Source organism: Alligator sinensis, unplaced genomic scaffold (assembly GCF_000455745.1).
Source record: "Alligator sinensis unplaced genomic scaffold, ASM45574v1 scaffold989_2, whole genome shotgun sequence".
In the NCBI taxonomy this organism is placed as follows: Eukaryota; Metazoa; Chordata; order Crocodylia; family Alligatoridae; genus Alligator; species Alligator sinensis.
Genome location: NW_005842162.1, coordinates 1,946,250 through 1,969,343, shown reverse-complemented (window position 1 = coordinate 1,969,343; position 23,094 = coordinate 1,946,250). Strand labels below are relative to the sequence as shown.

General features: G+C 45.9%; 1 protein-coding gene across 18 annotated transcripts in view; it reads right to left on the bottom strand.

Annotated features, from left to right (window-relative positions):
• The window catches only part of FRAS1 (Fraser extracellular matrix complex subunit 1), a 418,617-nt gene that overhangs the window by 90,512 nt on the left and 305,011 nt on the right, over window positions 1-23,094 (bottom strand). For 17 of the 18 annotated variants that reach the window (XR_003094532.1, XM_025206555.1, XM_025206564.1 and 14 more), the window contains 7 exons: window positions 21,563-21,679; window positions 13,226-13,340; window positions 12,475-12,612; window positions 5,700-5,732; window positions 4,790-4,921; window positions 3,732-3,857; window positions 281-528 (listed from right to left, as the gene is read on the bottom strand). Coding sequence is in view for 17 of the 18 variants with exons in the window: in XM_025206555.1 (XP_025062340.1) it covers window positions 281-528; window positions 3,732-3,857; window positions 4,790-4,921; window positions 5,700-5,732; window positions 12,475-12,612; window positions 13,226-13,340; window positions 21,563-21,679 (909 nt within the window). In the remaining variant the exon portion in view is untranslated. The remainder of the gene's footprint in view (window positions 1-280; window positions 529-3,731; window positions 3,858-4,789; window positions 4,922-5,699; window positions 5,733-12,474; window positions 12,613-13,225; window positions 13,341-21,562; window positions 21,680-23,094) is intronic. The other variant, XM_025206560.1, reaches the window with a different exon arrangement.

Here is a 23,094-nt window from a genome sequence, read left to right as displayed (position 1 = left end):
ATCTGGGATTAACTCAATTTTTATTTTGGCTCTGCAGTTCACCTTTATTTCAGGCAGATAGCCTCAAAAACCCACTAAGATGAAAGAGCCTACTAAGATGAAAGAGCTCATTATTCCTTTTTTGGCATCTGTGGTCAAAACACAGCAAAAAGTTAAAGTGGTTGCCAAGAATCAATATTCTGAAAGTGCAGGAGTGCACGCTGCTGAGAGCCTACCAAAAGGGGAGAACACTAAATACTAAGAATTCATTTGGACAAGGAAGGAATAGATACAAACTTACAATGTAAGCTAGGTGTGACCGAGAAAATGTCACAGAGCTTTTACTATCCACTGTGACAGTCAGCAAGCAGCCTGGAGCTAACCGTGGACTGTTGCTGTCCATCAGTGATACTTCCACTCTCAGTACAGTAGTTGCAGTGGTAACGCCATCGGTCACAGAGATTTCCATGCTGTCCTCTGCTGCAGATGAGCCATCGTGCACATACTGCAAAGCATTTTGGGTGATGTCTTCGTACGTGAAAGTATCACCTTCCCAGAAAGAAATGCGAAACAAATAATGAGTCACTGCCCAGTGCACCAATTCAGCTCAAAGGCCTAAGGCCCTGACTCAGTTAAGCACTTACGCATGTTCTTAGTTGTTGTTTAATATACTCCTTACAGGTGTGTGGTCTCCCATTCTATTGGGGATTTCAGTAGTGAGCTACTATGTGCACAGGGCGGAGCCATAACCTTCATAAACACACTGTGACAAAACAAAGGGTGTTTGACGAACAGCCCTTCCCATTTCTTGCCCAACTGCTTCTTAGACATTTGTCTAATATAAAGGCCTTGAGCCCTGATCTTTACAGTAGCACTGCCCCCCTCCTCCCCCACCCCACCACACACAACACCTTTTGTTTGTACTGCTTTCTTGTAAATCAAATTTGTCTCTGATAAGGAGCTGAAACCTGCAACCTCTAAAGACAAACTGCCCATAAGACTGAGCCTCTGAACAGCATCTTGATCAATTGACAGTGATGGAATTATGCTGACATCATCTGGAACGTCCAATTCATTTATTTATTTATTCAGATTTACACAGTATAAAAATGGTCTTGCAAGAAGCTCTAAGCACCCTAACAATTGGTTAAACTTACCCAAACATAATGATTTACCAATCTGCAACAATACAAAGTCATGTACACAAAGGACATTAACCCATCCAAAGAGTGACATTTATATAAACACATGTAGGAAACAAATTAACTTGTCTGAAGAATAAATCAGAGCAACAGAAAAGTACCTTTAATTTTCCCTCCCTTTGCACATCCTATGAATACACCGTCAGACTAGAGACAGGCCCTAGGAATATTCAGCCTCTTAGGGTGAGACTATGGGCCAAATTAGTCAGGGGCAAAATACTGTAGAGCAGGCCAGCAAAAAGCTTATGCATTGCTTAAGTCTCCACGGGGATGAACTTCATCCCATAAATACAGGCACAAACAACCCCACTGAAGTCATCATACTTTGGAAATCACAAAAACTATTACCACCAACATTACCACGGCCAGCACCAGTGTGCTTGATTATAGCAACGGTCCCCAACCATTCACATGTTTTTGAAGCATCACTACCATGTTCTATACTGTGCAATAATAATTACGATTCCATTAATGCTTCTGAGAGTTTCTAATTGGCCATGACCAGCAGTGTATTATTAATTATAATTGTATTTATATAAAATATAAATATATACATGGGAGCCACATAACTGAGCCAGTAGGGCAACTGGCTATGGACTGGAAGGGCCTGGTTTGATCCCAGGTAAGGGTGGTGGGTTTCTACTTCCAGCATAGCCCCAAGGCTCACCCCAGTTTCTTATCCCATGGATACCAGGAGTAAATGTAGCTGGAACAGGGGTGGGCAAAATCTGGCCTGCCAAGCCATTCTGTCTGGCCCATGGGGCCCCTAAAAAGATTTTTAAAATTAATATTTATCTGCCCCTTACTAAGGTAAAAAATGACAGGAGCCAGGGGCAGCAGGACCCAAGGGAAGTCATGGCAGGCCCCTGGAACAGCAGAGCCCACCTGGCTTCTGGCCTGGGACCATGGGGCTGTTCATGTCTGCACTGGTGTGGGAAATTCAGGTAAGAGTGTGGGGTGGGGAGGCAGGGAAGGACTGTGGGTGATCACTGAGTCCAGCTCCTGCAGGGTCCTGCGGTCAGGCCATGCAGCCAGAAGCAAGCAAGTACACAGGGCCCGCGACTGTGTCTGCGCTCCCAGGAGGCCGGGGGCTGCTGTGGAAGGGCCTGTCTGGCCCTGGCAGCATCACAGGGGGCGCACGGGGCTACTGGGGGCAGCATAGGCTGGTAGGGACATGGCCTGGGACACGGGAAGCACAGGGAGGCAGCAAGGAAGTTACATCGCACACAAGGCTTGGGGCAGCCATGGCTTGGCTGCCCCCCCACCACGGGTGGCCCCGGTGGGTGCCGCTGCCTCGGGGGGAAGGCCCAGGCTTCCCTGCCCTGCAGGGGCCCTGTGGCCCACTGGCAGCTTGCCCCCTGGGCCCCAGGATGGGCAGGGAGGCTGCACCAGGAGTCAGAGCAGGGTCACAGCCGCTTTTGTGTTCTGGAGGCTCCTGCGGCTGCCAGTAACTGAGGGGCCATCCAGGAAGGGCCCGGCCAGCCTGGGGGACAGCATGGGGGTGTGGCCGAGGCCGCTGGGGGTGGCACAAGTCAGTGAGGACCCGGCACGGGCACTGGAAGCCTGGGGAGGCTCCCCCGAAGTTGGATGTGAGCAGTGCACTCGGGTTCTTGGCTATCGCAGACTGGGGGCAGGTGCTGGTCAGCTCAGTGAGGAGTGCACAGGGCACTCCCATGCACACCCCACATACACTGAAACCCTTCCTACAAATTCCACAGCCATAGCTTCCTCCGTACACAATCACACCTGCCACAAATACCACACACACACACACACACACACACACATCCACAGCTCCCCACAAACCCCACACCCATCCATATGCCCCCGACACCTCTGCACACCCCACACACTATACAAAAGTAAGACTGCATTTTGAGCTATTATGCAATCACTTCCACATATACAGCAAAAACACACACAAATCAGGACAAAAATATCTTTTTTAATTGAATTAAAATAAACTATTAAGGGTATTTGATTTTTAGTACATAATTTGTTTTTTTTCTGGTTCTAAGATAGCAAGCCCTCTTCCCCAAAGGAGTACTTCCAGGGGTAAGAAGAGGTACTTCCAGTGGCAAAAGTCAGAGGTTAGGGGTGGGACTTCCAGTCCCAAGATGGCAAGCAGGGGGCGGGGCACCTGTCAAGGGGCGGAGCTACCCATGCGGCCCTCGACAGCTTGCCAAAACTCGGTAAGCAGCCCTCCGCCTGAAATAATTGCCTGCCTCTGAGCTGGGACATGGTGCTGACCGCACTGTCTCATCATGGCAAAGTTAAGAAACAGTGGAGCCCTGCGCCTCTACTGCCCCAATAGGTGTCAATGGCCTGTAAATCAGATACCTCTACCTTCATAATTTTTATATATATTAAATTGATATTATATATGTGAAAATATATAAGGAAATTACAGGATTATAATTCTATTCTTATATAAACATTCTAGCTCAACTCCTTATTAAATGTGAAAAAACAAACAGATAGAGAAAATATGCTGGACTTAGTTGTTCCCCCTGTAATCCATCCTCTGACTCAGAGACCTGTGCAACTCACCTGCTCTCAAGTGGTCATGAACTCTGGTGCGGTTTTTGAGTAGAACCCCATGGCGAGGAGGTTCCACCAGCTCAAAGAAGAGATCTTCAGGAGCTGTGTCCACATCACTTACTTCCAGCTGAACCCCTGGCACAGGAACAAGGACAGACAGCTAGGTGTCACAACTGTTATCTACTATACAGCGAATTGTTCATAGGTCTTGTGAAAGCCACATACTGACATCAGGAAATTAACGGATTTGAACACATGTACGTTTGCCTGCCTGCTTGGAGATAATTAATCTTTGGTGATGCCAATGTCATAGGTTAAATTGGAGATATTATTGGAAATCTGCTTAGCAAGTGACATCTAGGATGATCCTGAACTCCTGGTAATGTGCAAGTAGATCAAGCATACAAGAAGTGAGAGGGCTGCAGTCAGTTTATCTATATGGCAGTGTAAGAAGTTCTGTATTTTTAGTGAGTTGCACAAGTTATTATCCTCTACAATATGTTTGAATGTATTACATGGCAGATATAAATTATGACTCTCGCTGAGGTGGAGATGAAATGTGAAGGGGGTGTGTGGCATGTGGGAGGGGGGGCTACCCATTTGCATAGCTAACAGAAGGTCTGGTCAGAATCCTAGCCTCTGGGCTCAACAGAACATGGGCACTGCTAACAAGACAAACCCCTGGTCTCAACTTATTCAAAAGGGAGGTAAAGATAAGACCGAGGCAGGGTTGTGAGTGCATCCCTCCAACCTGCCAGCCCATAAACATGGCTGGCCATACATGGGAGGAGTATGTTAGACTCTTAAAATGGGTGCAGCATTTTGTATATACTGACTTCTTGGAATAGTTCCCAAGGGCTCTGCTCTGCCCCTAATACAGGTGCTTCAATACATCCCAAGATCCCTCCCACAATGGTGAGAGATGGGTCCAGGCCAGAACTCTACCCAGCCGCCTGTGTGAGACTCACGGGTGATAAGCCCAGCATGTCTGGCCAAGGTCCACCAGCTGGTCCCTTCTGTCACCCTGACCTAGAATTCAGCGCTTGCTCCTGTTCTCTGCTCCTTACCGAGAGTAGCCTTGCCACCCTGGCTGACCTTCAGAAACGGAACGGTGGTCTGGAACACAGGAGGTTGCTGACCCACTGAGTCCAAATGAATCGTAAATGCCATCTCGGGGGTTACGTGTTCTCCGTCAGACACTGAAAGCAAATCAGCACACAACTGCATTTACTGCTCAAGTGTAAATGGTTTGTATTGCAAAGGCATCTGAAAACACATGCACAGCTTCCCACCTTTGCCCAGTGATTGCCTGACTATAGTAATCTCGTACCCCTTCTCCACTTATATCACTGTTTAGGAACATGTCTATGCACAGGACTCCAAAATTCAAGAGAAAAAGCGTTTACCGTAGCGCCCCATATCAATCACTAGCAGCACCGGTACACTGGGAAGAGTCAAGTTGACTGAGTGGGTGGGTGAATACATGCACATATGCATACTTCCTATATATCTCTATTTACAGTCTACACTGAACAAAGGCTCTTTTTAAGAACAGGGGCTATGTTTCATTCCCAGCACATTAAAAAGGGTTGAAAAACACTAAATAGAACTTCAGGTTACTAATGTGATTTGTTGAGTCACTGAGTCAAAAACTTTTACATCCTTATTCACATCAGTAGGGTTTTCAACTTCATAAGGCCTTCAAGATTTGAGGTAATGGTCAGGGAAGGGGCACACCTGTTACCCATTAAACCACTCCTAGACCCTACCAAAAACTCAGTGTCTTCAGTATATTCTAATCCATTATTTGTGGCATAAGAAAGTAAGCATTTCAGATCTTTCTAAAACTTCTCCTTAAGACTTGTAGAAGTGCATGAAGTAAAGGAAGGGAAAAGCATGAGCAGGTAAAATAAAGAAGGACAGGCAGGAAAAGTACCATGCCTCTTGTAGCAAAGAAAGGACAAATGGTTTATATACCTATAAAACGAAAGTTCACTGATTCTGGGAGACCTGAAGGGAGGAAGACAAGAGGAGCACAGTTGTTAATGACATCAGCCCCCCCCCCCCCCCCCCCCCCAACACACCCACACACGGATTTTTATCCATTTTGTTTTGAACAAAACTTGATTCCTTTTCCGGTCCTGTTATTGAAGTAGTTCATTACACCTGCTTCAATGTAGGGTGCTGCAGCCAGCAGCTCCTGAAACCTAGTCATACATCAACCACTCACATGCCTTGGAATAAGCATAGCTCATTGAGCCTTGGAAATTGAGCATGACAAAAAAATTAGGGGAAACATCTGGAAATGCAGCAGTTAATCTCCCTTGTGCCTCAGATTCATCTGTAGGTTGAGTATGATAATACCACTCCCTTCTTTCAGGGATAACGCAAAGATTAACCACAGATTTGTACCGTGCTTTGTGATTTTTAAGACCCTGGAATTCAATATAGTTATCAGAGACACGCTTCAGTATTCTGGGTTACGTGATACCCAATGCTACAACAGGAATTACATAAAGTGGTATTTTTATGCCCTGGCAATTCCAGTGATTTACTAAAAATTGCTTTTGGGTTTCATTGCCTCAGCACAAGCAGCCCTACAAATCAGAGAATGGAAATGTCATCACCATCATATTTTACTCAGCGGGTCAGCTTCACCATGGGACAGAGTGATGTTACATTAGTCCACGAGTTTTCAACATGTGGTCTGCAGATCCCTGGGGGTTGGCAGGCTGTCTAAGGAGTTCACAAAATATGACTATGATCAATCAAAAGTATGTGAATACTTACACTTACAATTCAAATGGGTCTGGACCTCCATTCGAAATTTCCAAAGGGGTCCGCACCTCCATTTGAAATTTTTTAGGGGTCCACAAATGAAAAAATGGTTGAAACCACTGCTCTAGTCAAACTGGTTTGTGCCCTATGAAAGGGCAGAAAAGGGTTTACCTGCCTATACTTATACTTCCTTATGTCATTCTATGAGTTACTTGTTGTCTGCTCTCTTTGTGGAATGAAGCACCAGTTTTCAGAATACCCTACAGGATGCCTAATCTATCACAAGTACACATAGGAGATTTTTCTTCTTTTTAGTTCATTTACAGGATACTGCATTTATACAATGCTCATTTACAACATACACTAGCTCATTACGCACTAGCTGGCCATAAAGCTAAGTTGACTGGTTTTGCATGAAACAGCCTGTGAACAAAGCCCTTTAATACCAAACCCTATAGGGCTTCTCAAAGGGCCCATCTCTCAGAGAACATTACAATAATAAACTAAAACACTAGGGGCTGGGTTCAGTCAGACAGAAGTCTTCAAAGCAGGGACAACGGAGAACTGCCTTGTCACAGAAGGTGCCTGTGGAGTGACTGCATGCCAGGGAAGTTTAGCCTGTTCCCAAATTTCCTTCTGTGCAAAGGGAAAGGAGAACCAGGCAAGGCTCAACTGTCTCCCTGGGAAACAACGTATGCAGGGGTGAGCACATGAACTGAATCACAAATGGCTCTTGCACTCAGTACAAGAGGCAAGGGCAAGAGCCTCCTTGCTCTCCCCCTCATAATCAGGGATCCTGGTTTTCTTTAACTCTATGATAAAAAATCCAAAATTATCTGATTCAAAACCCCCAAATCCGTGTTTTTCCATGATTAAAATGAAACATCACTATATATATAGATATCAGTTGAACATGATGTTTTATTGATATATTTACAATTTTAAAGCAATTTGGAAGCCTACCAGTGCCTCAATCATTATTTCTTGCTCTGGAGAAAGGAAAGAAAAAAAAGCTGCTTCCTACAAGATATAAGGGGCAGGTGGGGAAGATGGGGCCAGGGAAATGAGGAGGACTAGCAGAGTAGCATAAATATGACCATCTAATCCCGCTGCAGCTGGACCCCTCTCAGGCTCTCCCTTCTAACACAGGACAGGCTGGTGGGATCCCTCCATCACTGGGCACATCCAGAGGCACTCCGGCCTGGCCCAGTTCAACCCATGGAGAGACAGCCTAATCCTGGCAGGTGTTTCACAATCCTGTGGTCTTGGTGCCACAGACCCATGCAACCAGGGAACCCGCCACTGCACCACCTGGACCCCCAGCCCGGCCGCTGTGGGGACCAGGAGTGGGGCCACTCTGATGCCTTCCAGTTCCCAATGGCACGTGTGATGGCCAGCTACGTCCAGTCCTGCTCAGTGCCTAACAGCATGGAGGCATCATGCTGTCCCCAAACAAGGCTATGCCCTTTGCCACACCATCCCCTGCTGGGCCTCAGGCTGCTCCAACCAGCTGCCTGCAGGAGGCAGCTGCGTGCATCCCCCAGGCAGGCACCTTCCACTGATGGCACCCAAAGTCAGCTGAGGTCAGGCTGCGGCTCCCTGCGAGTCAGGCCCTGGTCAGCTGGGCTGGGCGAAACTGGGGAGGGGCTGAATCCCCATCCCCATCTCTGTTCCCATCCCCTGATCCACGCTCCAAACTGGTTCTGAAGCAGCTGAGTTTTGGCTTCCCCAGTCAACCCTGGCTTTTCCTGGAGCAAGTCCTTCCTCTCTGTTTTCAGATCAGAGCAGGCCTCAGACACGTGAGCCCTCATGGCCCCTGGCACCGGGCCTTCAAGATCGCTCCCTGCCACCCCGATGTGGGCAGCCCACCACAGCTGTCCCCTGCCTTGTGGGACTCAGGCCCATGGGTCAAGAGCATCTTGCCAGACTCAGGCTGGCTCCTCTGACTTGGGCAGAGCTGGGTTTAAGGAGGATGAGAATTGCGGGGATTGGGGGGGTGGAATTAATGGGTCTTTATCTTACTTCATTGTCTTCACACCCTTATTCATATTAACTTTCCCATGTTGGCAAGTCCTAAAAGTTTCTAATGTGATTTGACTGCATGGGGGCAACTTGCATGCATGTGTAGAAGACACCTCCCCCTCTGGACAGGGCTCTGGAGAAAGGAAATGTTTTGTACCTTTTTTGCAAGAAGCTCATTGCAGGCTGGAACTCTGAAAGCCTGCAGATAGCTGTTTGCAAAAGGGAAAACCTGCAGTTTCCTGTTTCAAAGGGGAAAGTCCACTTTTTTTGCCTTTAAAGGGGAAAATCTGTAAGCCTGTATGAACCGGCTAGTATTTGCCTTGGATTTGGATTTGGCCATTTGGGGGACAGTGATTCGATCTGGTGATTTGAATCACTGTCCCAAATCGATTCAGCTGAATCTCATTCAAAGATTCAGCCGCCACTGGATCGGCCGAATCTCCTAATCAAACAGGCCCTATTCCCCACCCCAGTGTCTCGGCTCTTTAAAAAAAAAAAAGCCCTGCACTCACCAGCTGCTGCCAGGCCCCACACTCCCCCCGCTGCCATGAGCCCCCAGAAGCCCCTACAGCTGCTGCAGCAGCCGGTGAGTGCAGGACTTTAATTTTTAAGAGCTGGGGTGGGCAGAGCAGCCATGAGGGGCTGGGACAGTGGGCAGTGGTTGGGAGGCGCTTAGGGGGGCTGGGGGAGCAGGCAGGGGATGGGGTCTGGCGAGGGTCCCCCCATGGTCCCCTCCTCCCTCCTCCAGCCCCCACCCCCGCCCTCTACTTACCAGCAGGAAATCTGGGTCCAGCTCCCTGCAGTGGCGAACGGGCACTGCCTGAATCTCCAAAGCTCTCAGGATATTTTCCAAATCTATTTGGAAATCTTCTAATCGATTCAGACCTTTTTACTGGTTTTCTGATTTGATTCGGATTCAGAGATTTGACAGCCAAATTGGGCCGAATGTCCTCCGAATCAAATCAGCACCCGAAGCTTTGCACAGCCCTAAAAATCTACATTTTTCCACAGGAATTGGAAAACCCAGATCCCTGCTCATAACACGCAAAATCTAACATGCAGACGAGGCAAAATCTAACTTCATCAAAGTAAATCAAATTTTGAAGTGTCATGTGTGTTGCCTTCTTTTGCCCCCATACAGGCACAGAACATCTCAACCAAGGGCAAAGACCAATAGGGGGACAGCCATATCTTGAGGAAAAAGGAATCCTCTTTCACAAATCTGAGTCGGTGCCACACTCATCAGGCTCACTTACTTTTGTTTTCATTAGTTCCATTTAGCTTAAAGCACAGTTTTCAAACGTTGGCCAAGCACTGAGGTGCTACCTTCAGCTAATCAAAGGAAGTTCTCTCTCTTTTGCTTTACCTACACAAAGCAACAAGCCCTTAGTGTTTAATTACTGGATTAGAAAACAATCAACTCTCACCCAACCAGACTGGCTGAAGAAGCTTTGAGGGGTATGTTCTCCCTCATCCCACAGGCATAGCTTCTCTTGATGCCAAGTAGAGAACATGGTCCTCCACTCATTTTCAAATCCACATAATACAATGCAAGGAATTATATTTAATGTAGCATTTGTCCCAGTTAAAAGAACATGGTTGCGATCAGATTCTACAGGGTTAAGCATGTAACATGCACTCACACTTCACATCTTAGGAACAGGATGGGATGGGTCAGTAGGGCCCTGGGCACATGTTACATTTAAGATGTGATTAACCTGTTAATTGTACCTTAAAGTGTAACCCAGCCACATGTTCAAGTCGATTTATAGTGTTATAACACAGCAAAGCAGCCACAAAGTTATTTTACACAGAATGTGTAACATCTTTGTGTGCATTATATCACACCTTAAGTTAAACATGTTGAACAAGCAGGTGTGGGGCTGACCCATGCCAGATCCTGATGCTTAGCTGAATGCTGGGACCTAGCATGGGGCAGCCCCTGGGTCTGGGGCACAGCCTATCTATTCAGGCTAGAAGCAGAACTAGGTTTAGACCCCGTCACTCCCCCACAATGCTTAGAGGCAGGGGAAAAGAGGAGGTGCCATGAACCCAAGATCAAGGAGCATCTCTCTGATCTTGGGGTCACTGTGCACTAGATCTTCACACACAGATTTTCAAGGTCCTAACAGGCTGGTACCTCAGGACCAGAGAATCTCTCCCTGAGCCCAGGGTCTCCATGCACAAGGCACGTCAAAAAGCTGCACATGCAGCCTAGCTGCACAAGTGGTTTTCAAAGGTTCCCAGGTGCTGGAACCTTTAAATTTAAGTCCAGTTTCCTACTATGCATATATAACCACATCATATAATCCCCATGACATGCAAGCTGCATCATAAACCTAGGACATTTTTTGCATTCATTCTACTTCCTTTGGAAGGCCATTACCAAAGCAAATACCTGTGAGAGTTAGAAACTTTCTTTTAATTTCAGCCAGTCCATGCCCATTTGTTCTTGCCTAACTTGCCTAAGCACAAAGATGGAAGACAACATAGGGAAAAAAAATCCCAAAGGGAAGAAGACAGCTACTGGATCTATTTAGTGGTTCATTTTGTTAATGCTGGCTGCATCAAAAGTTAAAAATCCCCATGATGCAATGAATTTTACAATGTTGTCTTATAAAGGGAAATGTTTCATGAATGTTGCAAAAAACAAAGGGTGAAAACGTGAAACCATGAAGTCACTGTCAATATTCACATTGACTGCAGTATGGCTGAGATTTCACCTACAGTGCAGAAAAGGATGTGGCATAGGATCACAGGACTGGGAAAGGACTAGCAGTCCTCCATCATAGTTGAGGAATGGAATCACAGACAGTTATAACAGACATTTAGTCCAAAACAGTCCAAAGGAACATCTATCGGGGCATTCTGCTGCACAGCCACAAAACATCCTTACTATCCCATGGGTGGTACAAAAAAACTAGAGCCTCAAAAGCCACAGTGTGCTAAAGAAAGAAAACAAAAGAGACAAGGGCCCTGCCAGGTAAATTTGCTAGGTAAAATATGCTCAGGTGATGCTACAAGAAAGATGCTCTCCACATGGGCTCCAGCAAGGTAGAGAGAGAGAGAGAGAGAGAGAAAGAGAGAGTGGGTGCATGCACAATGTGGGAGCTGCTTGGCAAGCAGGGCTTGAGGGGGCAGGGTCTCTGCATTGGGAGTGAGGGGCACCAGCAGGGTTGGGGGGCAGGGCAGGGGGCTGCAGGTCAGGAGTGAGGGGCATGAGGGACAAGACGGATAGACCAAACCCTGCCAGGGTTTGGGAGTGCAGGGTACTGGCAATGCCTAAGAGCTATGGGTCAGGAGTGAGGGGCACCAGCAAGGGGTGGGGGGCAGGGTATTGCTGTTTGGGAGTGAGGGTCACTGGCAGGGCTGGGGACAGTGGGTCCGGAGTGAGAGGCAGAAGCAGGGCTGAGGGGGTGTTGCTTGTCAGTGAGGGGCAACAGAATGGGCAGGGCACCGGCATGTCACCACCTCCATCATATTCCCCCTGCTCCCCCGTGACAGGCGTCCTCTTTTTTGAACCTGGAAATATAGTAACCTGCGGCAAAGTCCTTCCTGACCTCAAATCTGGTAATCAGTTTAACACAAAGCGTATGAACCAGAATGACCAGCCAGGCATCTGAAACATTTCTCAGTACCATGAGGAAAAAAATATCTCACCGCCAACTTCTCATCTCTAGCTGAGAGATCAGCAACATTTTGTACACCTTCAGCTTCACAATTCAACATTTGCAATTCAAGCAGTTAATAATAACTCAAGTCCTAATTCTACTCCTCTGGAACCTGATGGCCAAAATTCAAATGAGAGCAGAGGACAGTGGGAGTAGGCTGGGGCCACAACGCATGGTAACTCCAGCTTTTTACAGTGTAAAAAGCAAACCCAGTTCTTTACTAATGGAGAGAATATTTCTGTGTGCCTGGTGCAGAGCTAATAGGGAGACAAGCTTCTTACCAGAAAAAGAGAACGCAGTAATCTCTCTCATGTGTGGGGCGGCAGCAGGCGGGCGGTAAGCAATCTTGCCCTGGTTAATATCTGCCTGTGTGAAATACTTGATGGGGGAGAGAGGCCTGTCTCTGTGTTCCACCACACCTACAGAGGCAGAGAGCTGAATGTTAACAAGAGAAATCAATTTTATTTTTAACACCAAAGGCTCAAGGCCATGACACTTCCCCTTTCCTCCCCTTGTACTGCTTTTTATTTCTTTCCTGCGCTTTCTCCTTTTACTATATCTTTCCTCATGTTATCCAGAATGGGCCACCTGGCGATAGTCCATCTGACTATAATTGCACCCAAGACAGATCTTCTGGACCAACATAGGACATCAGAAATTAAACAGACTCCTAATTTAGTCAACTCCACAGATGCTTATAGTTAGAGAGATGGAAGGGGCAAAGCCATTGTGTGCAATGTGCAATAAATTTCAGACATGGATATTATAGAATATCAGCCGGGCACTGCTCAGTTCTTTGCAAGCTTAGGAAAAGAGGCAGAGAAACAGACTATCTGAAAGGATGTGAAGGGGGACAGACAGCTGAAGATGGCAGACAGATCTACAGAAAGATACTTGAGATAAAGTTATAGAGGTCAGAAGAAATGGCAATTAAAGCACATGTGGCACTTTTTAGCCCCAGCCCTACCTAAGACTTGGTAAAAAAATTAAAATAAATAAAAAAATAAAAACTTGAACAATGACATCTCTTGCCTTGATTTGGTGACACAGGTACAGTCACATTGAAGACAATTTTCTCACTTGGACTCTCCGGGTCTACAAAGGAGAGGTGATGTGGCTCAATCACTGTCACACGATCCTCCAGTGCCTAAATAGACATATTAGACAATTGACAGAAAAGTCAAAGATGCTTGGAGAAATGCATCATATGAATTATGAGTGTTTTCCTGCATAGGAGCTGATTCTTCTGACACAAGAGTCTCCAAATACTTGATCTTTAAAATTTCTGATATTTGAAGCTCACATATTTAGTTTTCTGACAATGATGTTCTTTGGCTAAGTCACATAACTGCTTAGGGCCTCCTGTCCAAAAGGAGTACTATTCACCTGAGTTTGAAGGGATGCCCTGGGCATAGGTGACTGGTAGGGGAGGCATGGGGGGGGCACATGCTGTCCCTGCTGCCGCCACTGCCAGCAACTATGGATGCTCGCCAGCTCCACCCCCACTGCTGATGGCATCTGCATATGCTCACCAGCTCCGCCCCTGCCACCACCACTGCCGGCTGCGGGAGCTCGCCAGCTCCACCCCTGCCATTGACGCTGCCAGCAGTGTCTACAAGAGCTCGCCAGCTATGCCCCCGCCGCTGACACCACCGTTGGCTTCTGCACCAGTCACCCATGGCCCTGGGAACCATCAGCAAGTGAATTCTCTTGTGTAAAGGACTTGTGCACCGCTTCTACCACGGAACATCCAGTATTAATGATCATCCTCATTAACAGGAGAGAGCAATGTGTATTTCACCACTGACAATAACTCTTCCTTTGCTTAGAGAACTGGTAAGACTCAGACAGGGGCTAACCTGGGACCCATGCAGGAAGGTAAGAAGGAAGCTATCCTGACCTTATATCCGGGCATGCAGAAGTCACCAGCTGTTACTTTCCCTGCTGATGTGCAGGGGCAGAACAAGCTTCTTACCCTGTCCCCATCCCAACATGCCAGCCAGCACAACAGGCCTCACACAAATTGCTCCTGACATAGGACAGCAGTAGGTTACTAATCACCATGGGAGGAAAGGAGAATTGGGAAGGGAGCAGCTAGGGGTGCAGGGCCCCAGAACCCTCCTGCACCGATCTCCTCGACAGCTGGCAGGTTTCGTGGCTTTCACCCCACTGCGCCTTAACACAGTGTCACCCATGGCATGAGTTTTGCTTGTCTGCAGCTTGAGGTGCAGTTCCCCCCAAACCCCTGCACCAATCTTCTTGAAACTTGGCAGGCTTTGTGGCCTCAGCAAGAGCTACCACCCCTGCAGTTTTGCTCCCCCTGTAGTGTAACACACAGACGTGACATGAGTTTTGCTTTAAAAAATTTGGGGTACAGTTCCCACAAAACCCCTACACCAATCTTCTTCAAACGTGGTAGGCTTCATGGTCTTAGCAGCAGCTACCATCCCTGCAAGTTTCATCCAAATCAAATAAATAACAACAAAGTTATAGGTATTTCATTTTTTCCCCATTATACCCTATAGCCGGATCTCCGAGCCGGCTCCAAAGCTTTGGAGCCACTTCAGCCAAATCAAGGCGGAAATCCGGTCCAGAGCTCCAGAACTGATCGCGGCCATTCGAAGCGGCCAGATCCAAAGCTGGATCGGATCACTGCCGACTTGCACAGGCCTAATGTTTGGGTCGGAAGGGCCCTCAGCAGATCGTCGAGTCTGACCCCCTGCCTGGGCAGGAAAGAGCACTGGGGTCAGATGACCCCAGCCAGGTGCATATCTAGCTTCTTCTTAAAGACCCCCAAGGTAGGGGACAGCACCACCTCCCTTGGAAGACCATTCCAGATTCTGGCAGCCCAAGCTGCCAGGTGAGGCCAAAGGCAGGGAGCACACTGGGACCTGGTGCTGGAGCCCTGATGGGCCCTCCCCCACTGAGCCTTGACAAAGAATCCAGCAGCCTGCCCATGCTAGAATAGATGTGGCAGGCCTCGCCAGGGTCCATCTGACCTAGGACCTGGTCTAGCTGCTGCAGGAAGAGCATGGGCCTACAGGCAATTCCGGACCACTCCTTGTGGTCCCTGTCTTGGACCCACTGCACCTGCAGGGCCTTGACCTTTAGGTGGCAGCACTGGCCAGAGCGCTGGTGGCCGTGCTCCTGCATGCACTCTGCCAGGGTTGTGTATATATGCACATTGGCCCTGGTGACCTGGCCAAACTGTTGCTAGACCTCCATGTTGCCCCAGATTGTGATAAGGTCCGCAGTCTCCTGCTCACTCCAGTTTGGCCCCCAGTCTGCTGTCTCCATCACTGGGGAAGCTGACATGGCACCTGCTGCCAGGATCCTCAGGAGGTCAGGCCAGGGCTCTGGCTATCAACATCGACTGGCATGTGCCTGCTGGCATGGGACATGGTGCCCAGGAGGCAGATTCTGCCCATCTGGAGTCCTGGGGGGCAGAGCCAGGGTTTGTGGGGCTGCAGTGCCCAACACATGCCCACATCAATGAGGCCCAGAGCCCACAGGGCAGGCAGCTGCTGGCAAAGGCTCTGGGGGGCAGAGCCAGGCTCTGCAGGGCTGCAGTGCCCAGCACATGCCCACACCAATGCAGCACAGTGCCCAGGGGGTAGACGGCAGCTGGCAGAGGCCCTGGGGGTCAGGCCAGGGATCTGGAGGCCAGCTTGGGACAGCCAATGAGATGTCCCTGCCACGTGGCTCTGCACCAAGGAAGAGGCTGGCCCCCTGCTGGTGCAGCTGACTGGATGCAATTTGTGCCCAATGTCAGCACCTACACATGTGCTGCTGCACATTAGTTAATGTGCCGTTTTTCTAGCACCTGTACGTATTGGTACTAACAAACAACACATTAGACTAATCTAATGTGCAGTAATGGCCATGCACATGTCGATTGTGGTGTTTTACTGTGCATTAGATTAGACTGCAGAAAAATAAATGTGCCTGAAAACAATAAAAAGTGTCATTTTTTCATAACTGCTTGGTAGACTCAAGGCATGCCTTAATTCTCATAATATTTTCTTCTGTCCCCCTATTCCTTCTCATCTTACATTTAGTTACTGTCAACTGCCTGAGAAGGTACAGGTTCACATCACCAATCAGATCATTCTTGGGAGCATGTAACTAAATGCATGACTGAAAAAGGAAACATAACCCAGATTCTTTGCAGGGTTAGGTTTCTTAACACCCTGCAAAGAAGTTTTGCAAGCCAGCTGAGTATATATTTATAGCTAAATCAGAGAGCTACAAGGTGCTCCAGCTATTTGCCACAACTTTTATTTCAAAAGGATACTGCTTCTCCAAGCAGCTGCCTAGAATTAAGGCTATGCTTCAGCTGGGCAAAGAAGCTGTGTCCTTTGAAGCAAAAGCCACAGCAAACAGCTGAGCTGAATGCCTTTATTTCAATAACCCACCTCAAACTACACAGGTTGTGAACCATTCAAATGGGGATGACCAAGGTTCTACTGTCTTCACCCAGATCAAACATCAAGGTTTCAAAGAACCTTCTTTCACCTTTCTTAGGAAGGACACTCAAAGTGGACTCTTGCTCTAGAAAGACTTAGCACTGAGTTCTTTTTTCAGCAAAGAAGTCCATCTAATTCTAAAGGACCACAGGCATTTGAAAATGGATTAGCAATCACATCGACGTAAGATGTGCCTTCTTTTTTTATGATGAAGAGATTTAACATTATAGTCCTCTTTGTAGTTGTCTCCAAGGCATATTTGTCTCTCAAAGAGGCAGCACTTGCTGGTTGTGATGAACCCTCTCAGTAAAGCATAATATTTTATGACACTATTGAATTTTGTGGTGCGTAATTAGCTATAAAATGCAGCAATGGATGAAGCAATCTGACAACTCTCCCATGAATTTTGTTTAAAAAAAAAAAATCTAAGCAAAAAAATGCATGACCATATATTTCTACAGCTAACAGCCTGAGCAAGTTTTATTATCACCTGCAGAAGTCTACCAATATTTTAAACCCTGACAAGAACCCTGTGCCATGATGAGTTTAGTAATCCTAGGATCACTGCTCCCTCTGTCCCTTCAACCAATTCCTGGCCGTTATACTCAAGGTTACACCCTGGCTCCATTTTTTTCTAACTCCAGGGCTTGGAATGACTTCTTTAACCCAACGCAGCACCTTACCTCCCTCAGATCCTTTCCAGAAACACAATGCTTCTGAGAGGTCCATTTCTGCTGACTTTCCTCCATACAATATCATTAACCATCCCAGGATCATGTCTTCTCTTCCCCAAAATGAACCAGCAAGAAAAAGTATTCCCTACCCCACCCTGTTTTAAGAGAACTAAAAGGAATGTCCAGTGGTTAAGGCGCTAGCTTGGTTCTGGGAAGACCTAGGTGCAGTTTCCTGTTTCACTACATATATCCTGCATGCATCTGTCCAATCACAGATCTTTGGAGGTATTTAGGCACCAAAGGTATGCAGTGAGATTTTTCAAAAGCCCCTAGTGGCTAGCTTTGACACATTCAATTGCAATGGGGTATAAGTGCCTCATCATTTCTGAAAATCCCAACAGGCACCTTTCTCTGTTTGAGGCACCTGACCACATGTAAGAATCTAACCCTTTGCCAGTGACTGCAGACTACAGTCTCCTTGTCCCAGAGTTGGCACTGAAGCTGGTTGGAAAGAAGTCTGAGTCTGGCTTTGTTAATCTGAGTGTCTATAGTTTTGGGGCTGCATAGTAATTGAAGGAATCCCTGCTCCAGGTCTTTACAGCATGCATCCCAGTTGGTGGGATCAGAGCAGATACATTTGTAATACAGGCAGTCCTCGATTTACAACGTTCTGAGTTACAATGGTTTGCACTTACAACATTTATAAATTGACAACCTGTTTCAACTTTATGATGTCAGTTTCGACTTTACAATGCTTGGTCCGATGCAATGCCACACCAGCGAACAAGTTCGCTGTGTGGCTCATCTCCCTGAAAAACGTCTGTCCAAACTTCCTTAAGAAAGCAAACAAGACTCCAGAAAAACCTGCAGCCAAGACTCCTGAGAAGACTCCAGCCAAGAACCCTTCAAAAAGTCCAGCAAAGTCACCTCAAAGAAGTCCTTCCAAATCAATATGATTGCTATTTACAATATAAATACAGTAATGTAGTTATATTACTCATCTATAATTGATCAAGTACAAAATTTGGGGATATTTTTAGTGAAAATAGGGTATCGGGCCTTGGTTCAGGAAGTAATCCCCCATTTATAACATTGTTTCTCATGAGAAAATTGGTTCCGAGTTGCAACGTTTTGACTTAAGACGTGGTTTTTAGGAACCAATTGTGTCTTAAGTCTGAGAACTGCCTGTATAGAGCATGGCTGCAGACAATGGATCCAGTGGTATACTTAGGATGAAGGCTGGTGGTGTGAAAGTAGCTGTAGCAATTGCTTGGTTTCTGATACAACATGGTGATGATGTGGTCATTGCAAACTTTCATTCTAGTGTCTAAGAAATGAATTTGTTGGATGGAGTATTAGTTGGTTCAATAGAGGGTTGGAAATTATTAAAATCCTGGTGACATTTCTCTAGCTATTTGTTCTCATACGTCCATACAATGAAGATATCATTGATGTACCCTAAATTAGGGGGATGAGAGGACAGCTAGGAAGGAAACCGACTCCAAGTTCTGTCATAAATATGATGGCATAATGGAAGGCCATATGCATGACCATGGAAATGCCATTCGTGTTAACTGGTAGATTGCCCTTGGAGGCCAATTTCTTTAAGAGATGTGTGGTGTTTTTCAAATACCTGGCAAGTCTAGTGACATATGGGAATAGGACAGGATCAACAAGGCCAGAAACTCCATCCATGATGGTGCCAATGCGAGAGATAATAGGGCAACCTGGGTTGCCAGGTTTGTGGATCTTGGGTAATAAGTAAAAGTTGCCTGCCCTGAGATACTGGAATCTCAAAGCAGTACTCCTCTCCTGTGCTTCCCAAGGTAGATCCTGTATGAATTTATCCAGTTCCATCTGGTATTGTGCTATGGGGTCCTCTGTCAGGAGTTTGTGAAACTGTTGTAAAGTCTCTCAGCTTCCTGTACATATGCTGGTTTGTCTATGACAAGAGTGGCACCCCTGCCTTATTACCATGTTGCATGATAATATCCAAGTTGTTTTTAAGGCCAAGCATGGTTCTCTGTCCCACATAACTGGGGTTGTAATATAAATGTTGATTTTTTGCAATCTCTGAGTGGGCATCAAGGCAAAAACAGTCTATGTACTAAGTCCAGAGTGGGGATGCAGCCCTTGAGTGGAGTCCAGGAATGGTCCTTCTTCTTGTTCTGCATATGTATCTGATCTTAGGTTGATCTTTACATGGCGCCTTGTCGTGGAAATGTTTTCTCAGTCTTAGGCAGCAGAAAAAAGCCTCAAGGTCTCCATACAGCTGCACTGTTTTGAACTGTGTAGTACAGCAGCATGACAGACCACAAGATAGTATAGACACCTCAGCCAGACAGAGAATGCAGCTGGATAGCTTGATGACATTACTGTGGATTGTAGGTTTGTTGCTGGGACATGCAAATTTGGAAAGTTTTGCTTCCATCTCCTTTTTTAAGGAGTGAAGTCATTTGTGGCCGGACGCAGAGATTTCCTCCTCGTAAGTGTTCTGTCCAGATGGTTCCCTATTCTGGTTGTTAATTCTGCAAGCCTGATGTTGAGCTGTGCCTGTTTACTGCAGAGAACACTAATAAGGTAGTTTCTCAGTTTCACTGAGAGCACCATTCAATACTTGGACAGTTCATTCATGCTGAGCTCCACTGTGCTGCAGCTTGACTGTTACCAGTACCTGAGCTAGTTTCATACTTGGACAGTTCATCCCAGCTGAGCTCTATCCTCCTGCAGCTTCACTGCTACTAGTACCTGAGCTAGATTAAAGCCAGGTCAGGAGCCAATAAGGGCCATTGTATAGGGCAGTGGTACTCAACCTTCTTCTCCTGTGAGCTGGATGAATGGTGTGAGGCACAGAACTGGAGCACCAGCCAGGTCCTGCATGCTAAATCTGGCTGCATACACAGGCCTGATACCACATGATCTCATGCGCTGGCCCAAACCCATGCACTTGGATCTGGCCATGAACTAATGTGATCTAGAATGTAGGGCAATATCGCCTGGTTCACAGGGCTCCCCACTGGTCTGGAAATTTTGCAGAAGTTTTTCAGACCTGTGGGCAGACCCACAGGCACGGTAACATGGCCTTGTTGACCAGATGTTGAGAACCACTGGGTACAGAGATTTAGGTGACTCAAAATGGAGGGCAGGCATACCTGGGGCTTCTCAATTGCACTTCTCTACCTCTCAGGTATGTTGTGAAACACTCCAACACTGTGTTAATGAGGACCACATCAGTAATCAAAGCAGACAGATCTTGAGTGATTTCTCAGTGAGCTTTTGTCTGGCTGTAAGCTTCAAAAGGCAGGGAAACATTTTTCTCTGTGTCCGTTATAGTCTCAAGCAATGTTGGCATTCCACACACTTAACAGAAAGTAGTATCTAATTACATCTAGTGTATTATATTTACACTTCCAGCCCTGGTTCTTGAAGCTATGTATCACCTGGCCCTTGTCTACTCTCTTATTTTGTCTTCATTTATATGTCTTCTGGCTCCTGCACTTCACCAGTCCTAATACCTGCAGTGCCTCTTTTTACACCCACCCTACAACTTTAGAACTCCTACCCTAAAGATTTCCACCTAGACCATCTTCAAGTCCCTCCTAATGGTCGTGTATTACACATACAACAGCTCACTATATGGCACTTGCCCCTAATTCAGTTCCTACCAACCCAGAAGGTGTCTTTCCCTAAAATACTGTAAGTTCCTGACATCAGGCTGATGAATTAGAACTTTGTGAGAAGGGCCAGGCATGCTTTTATCAGTAAGGATTGCAGTGGAATTACTGGCAAGATCTATTCATTACCATCTACCTAACCCAAGGCCTTTTACTTCCCTCAGTTGTAATGGACTCAATTAGACAAGTTTTAAGTCTGCTTTGTTTGTTTGTTTTTAAGAAACTTTGGAACCCTTTACAAAGATCTAGCTTTCTTTCTTTTATTGTATAAGGACCTCTACAATATATGCTTTTATCTCAACCACTGCTATTAATATTCATTTTGCAACTTATTTTGGTATGGTAAAATTTTCATCTCTGGCCTGTCTGCGACTCACTTTTTTCTACCACTGTAGAGCAAATACAGTGGGGGAACACACCTTTCATTTCCCGTTGAACTCAGTACAATACACAGACTGAACAACATTAAGAAAAAATAATCAGCATTAATTGCTTTCAATGTATTCCCATGGTAAGAGGAAAAGTGCAATGACAATGGCTTTCGTTTAGACTTACTGTCATATGCAGAGAGGACCCAAGGGAAAGCTGCAGTGTCTTGGGTGTGTGTGGGAGAACAGCAATGTTGAACATGTGGGTTTCCAAATGGGTTTGTGGAGCAGTAGCACTGGATACCTGTGAATGCCAGAACACCAAAATGAAATCCTAATAATGATTCCTTCAACAGTGAAGGAGTTTCAAAAACACAACTGGATTTTTAGACTTTCTTCATAACCCTTGTTTTGGCTTTGGGAGGACAAAGATAGAGGGCCAATTCAGAAAACCTATGCTGGCATTATAACTAAGAAGGTAACTGCTGAAGACCACAATAATTTTGAAGGCTGATTGCTCCATGATTCAAATATACTCCTAAAATAGGTGTACTTTCAAAGTCAGATTGTGCTGCTCTGTGCCACAAGTTACTCCTAGGTTTAAAGCTGCAAGAGAAGCCTGTTAGCTTTACAATGCCCATGATGCAATCCCAACACCAAGTGAAGTTAAGTTGTGTATAACTCAACACAGTCCATTTACTCTTGTTGTTTTGTTGAACAGTGCATGGATCCAGAACAATTTTACATTTACCAAAGTTAAATAAAATTAAAACATAATATAAAAATGATGCTATAAATGTTTATAACAATTCTGAAATGAAGGAAGGAAGAAGCATCAACTCAAATTCCTTGCAGGCTCAGCACCCAAGAAAAGGCACTCAGCGCAAGGATAAGACTACAAGGCCCTTATTAAGCTGGGCACAGATTCATAGGCTTATCCTTAAGCATGTTCTTAAATCCACCGGTAACTTCAACAGAACATAAGCACTTGACTTAAGCACATACTCAAAGTTAAGAACATGAATAAATATGCTTTGCTGCATTAAGGCCCAAAACAGTTAAAAATGAAATTATCCTTATTTGTTAGGTCTGTTTTAAGTCAAGGTCACTTGAACTAACATTGCCAAAGTGCTGATTAAAATAAAATGTCAGCCTTTCCCAAGAATCACGGGTCTGAATTCAGGAAGATGCATTATGATCTCCTGATGAGATATAACTAATTGTGGCTCCTTTTCTCAGTATGGCTCTCTCTACAATTATTGCCATTGCGCCAAGATACTAAAAACAAACATCTAACTCATGCAAAATGCATATACTCTAATAGCAACATAGCAATTAAATTAAAGATTAGCTTGCTCAACATCAGATGCTCACAACTTCCTCATTATCACTTATGTTAATTACTTCAGAAATTACCTTAATTGCCTCTCTAGTGCTACAGTAATAGCTTTTAAGTTGTAAACCAAATGTAACAAATATTGTATGCAAGTGCTCATATTGGCTTAGCATTACAGAAGACTGTTAAACTTCCCCAGCAAACAGCTAGAACTTGGCTGAGGGATTTTATGGTGATTATGCCTGCTGGAGAAGGAGTTTATTTTATTATTACATCTGCTGGGGAATATTTGTGTCTTTCTGTCTATTTGCACATTCATTGTTGGAGGGAGAAGATCAGTCTATTGTGAAAATTAAATTATTACTTAACGCGCCATAGAGAGT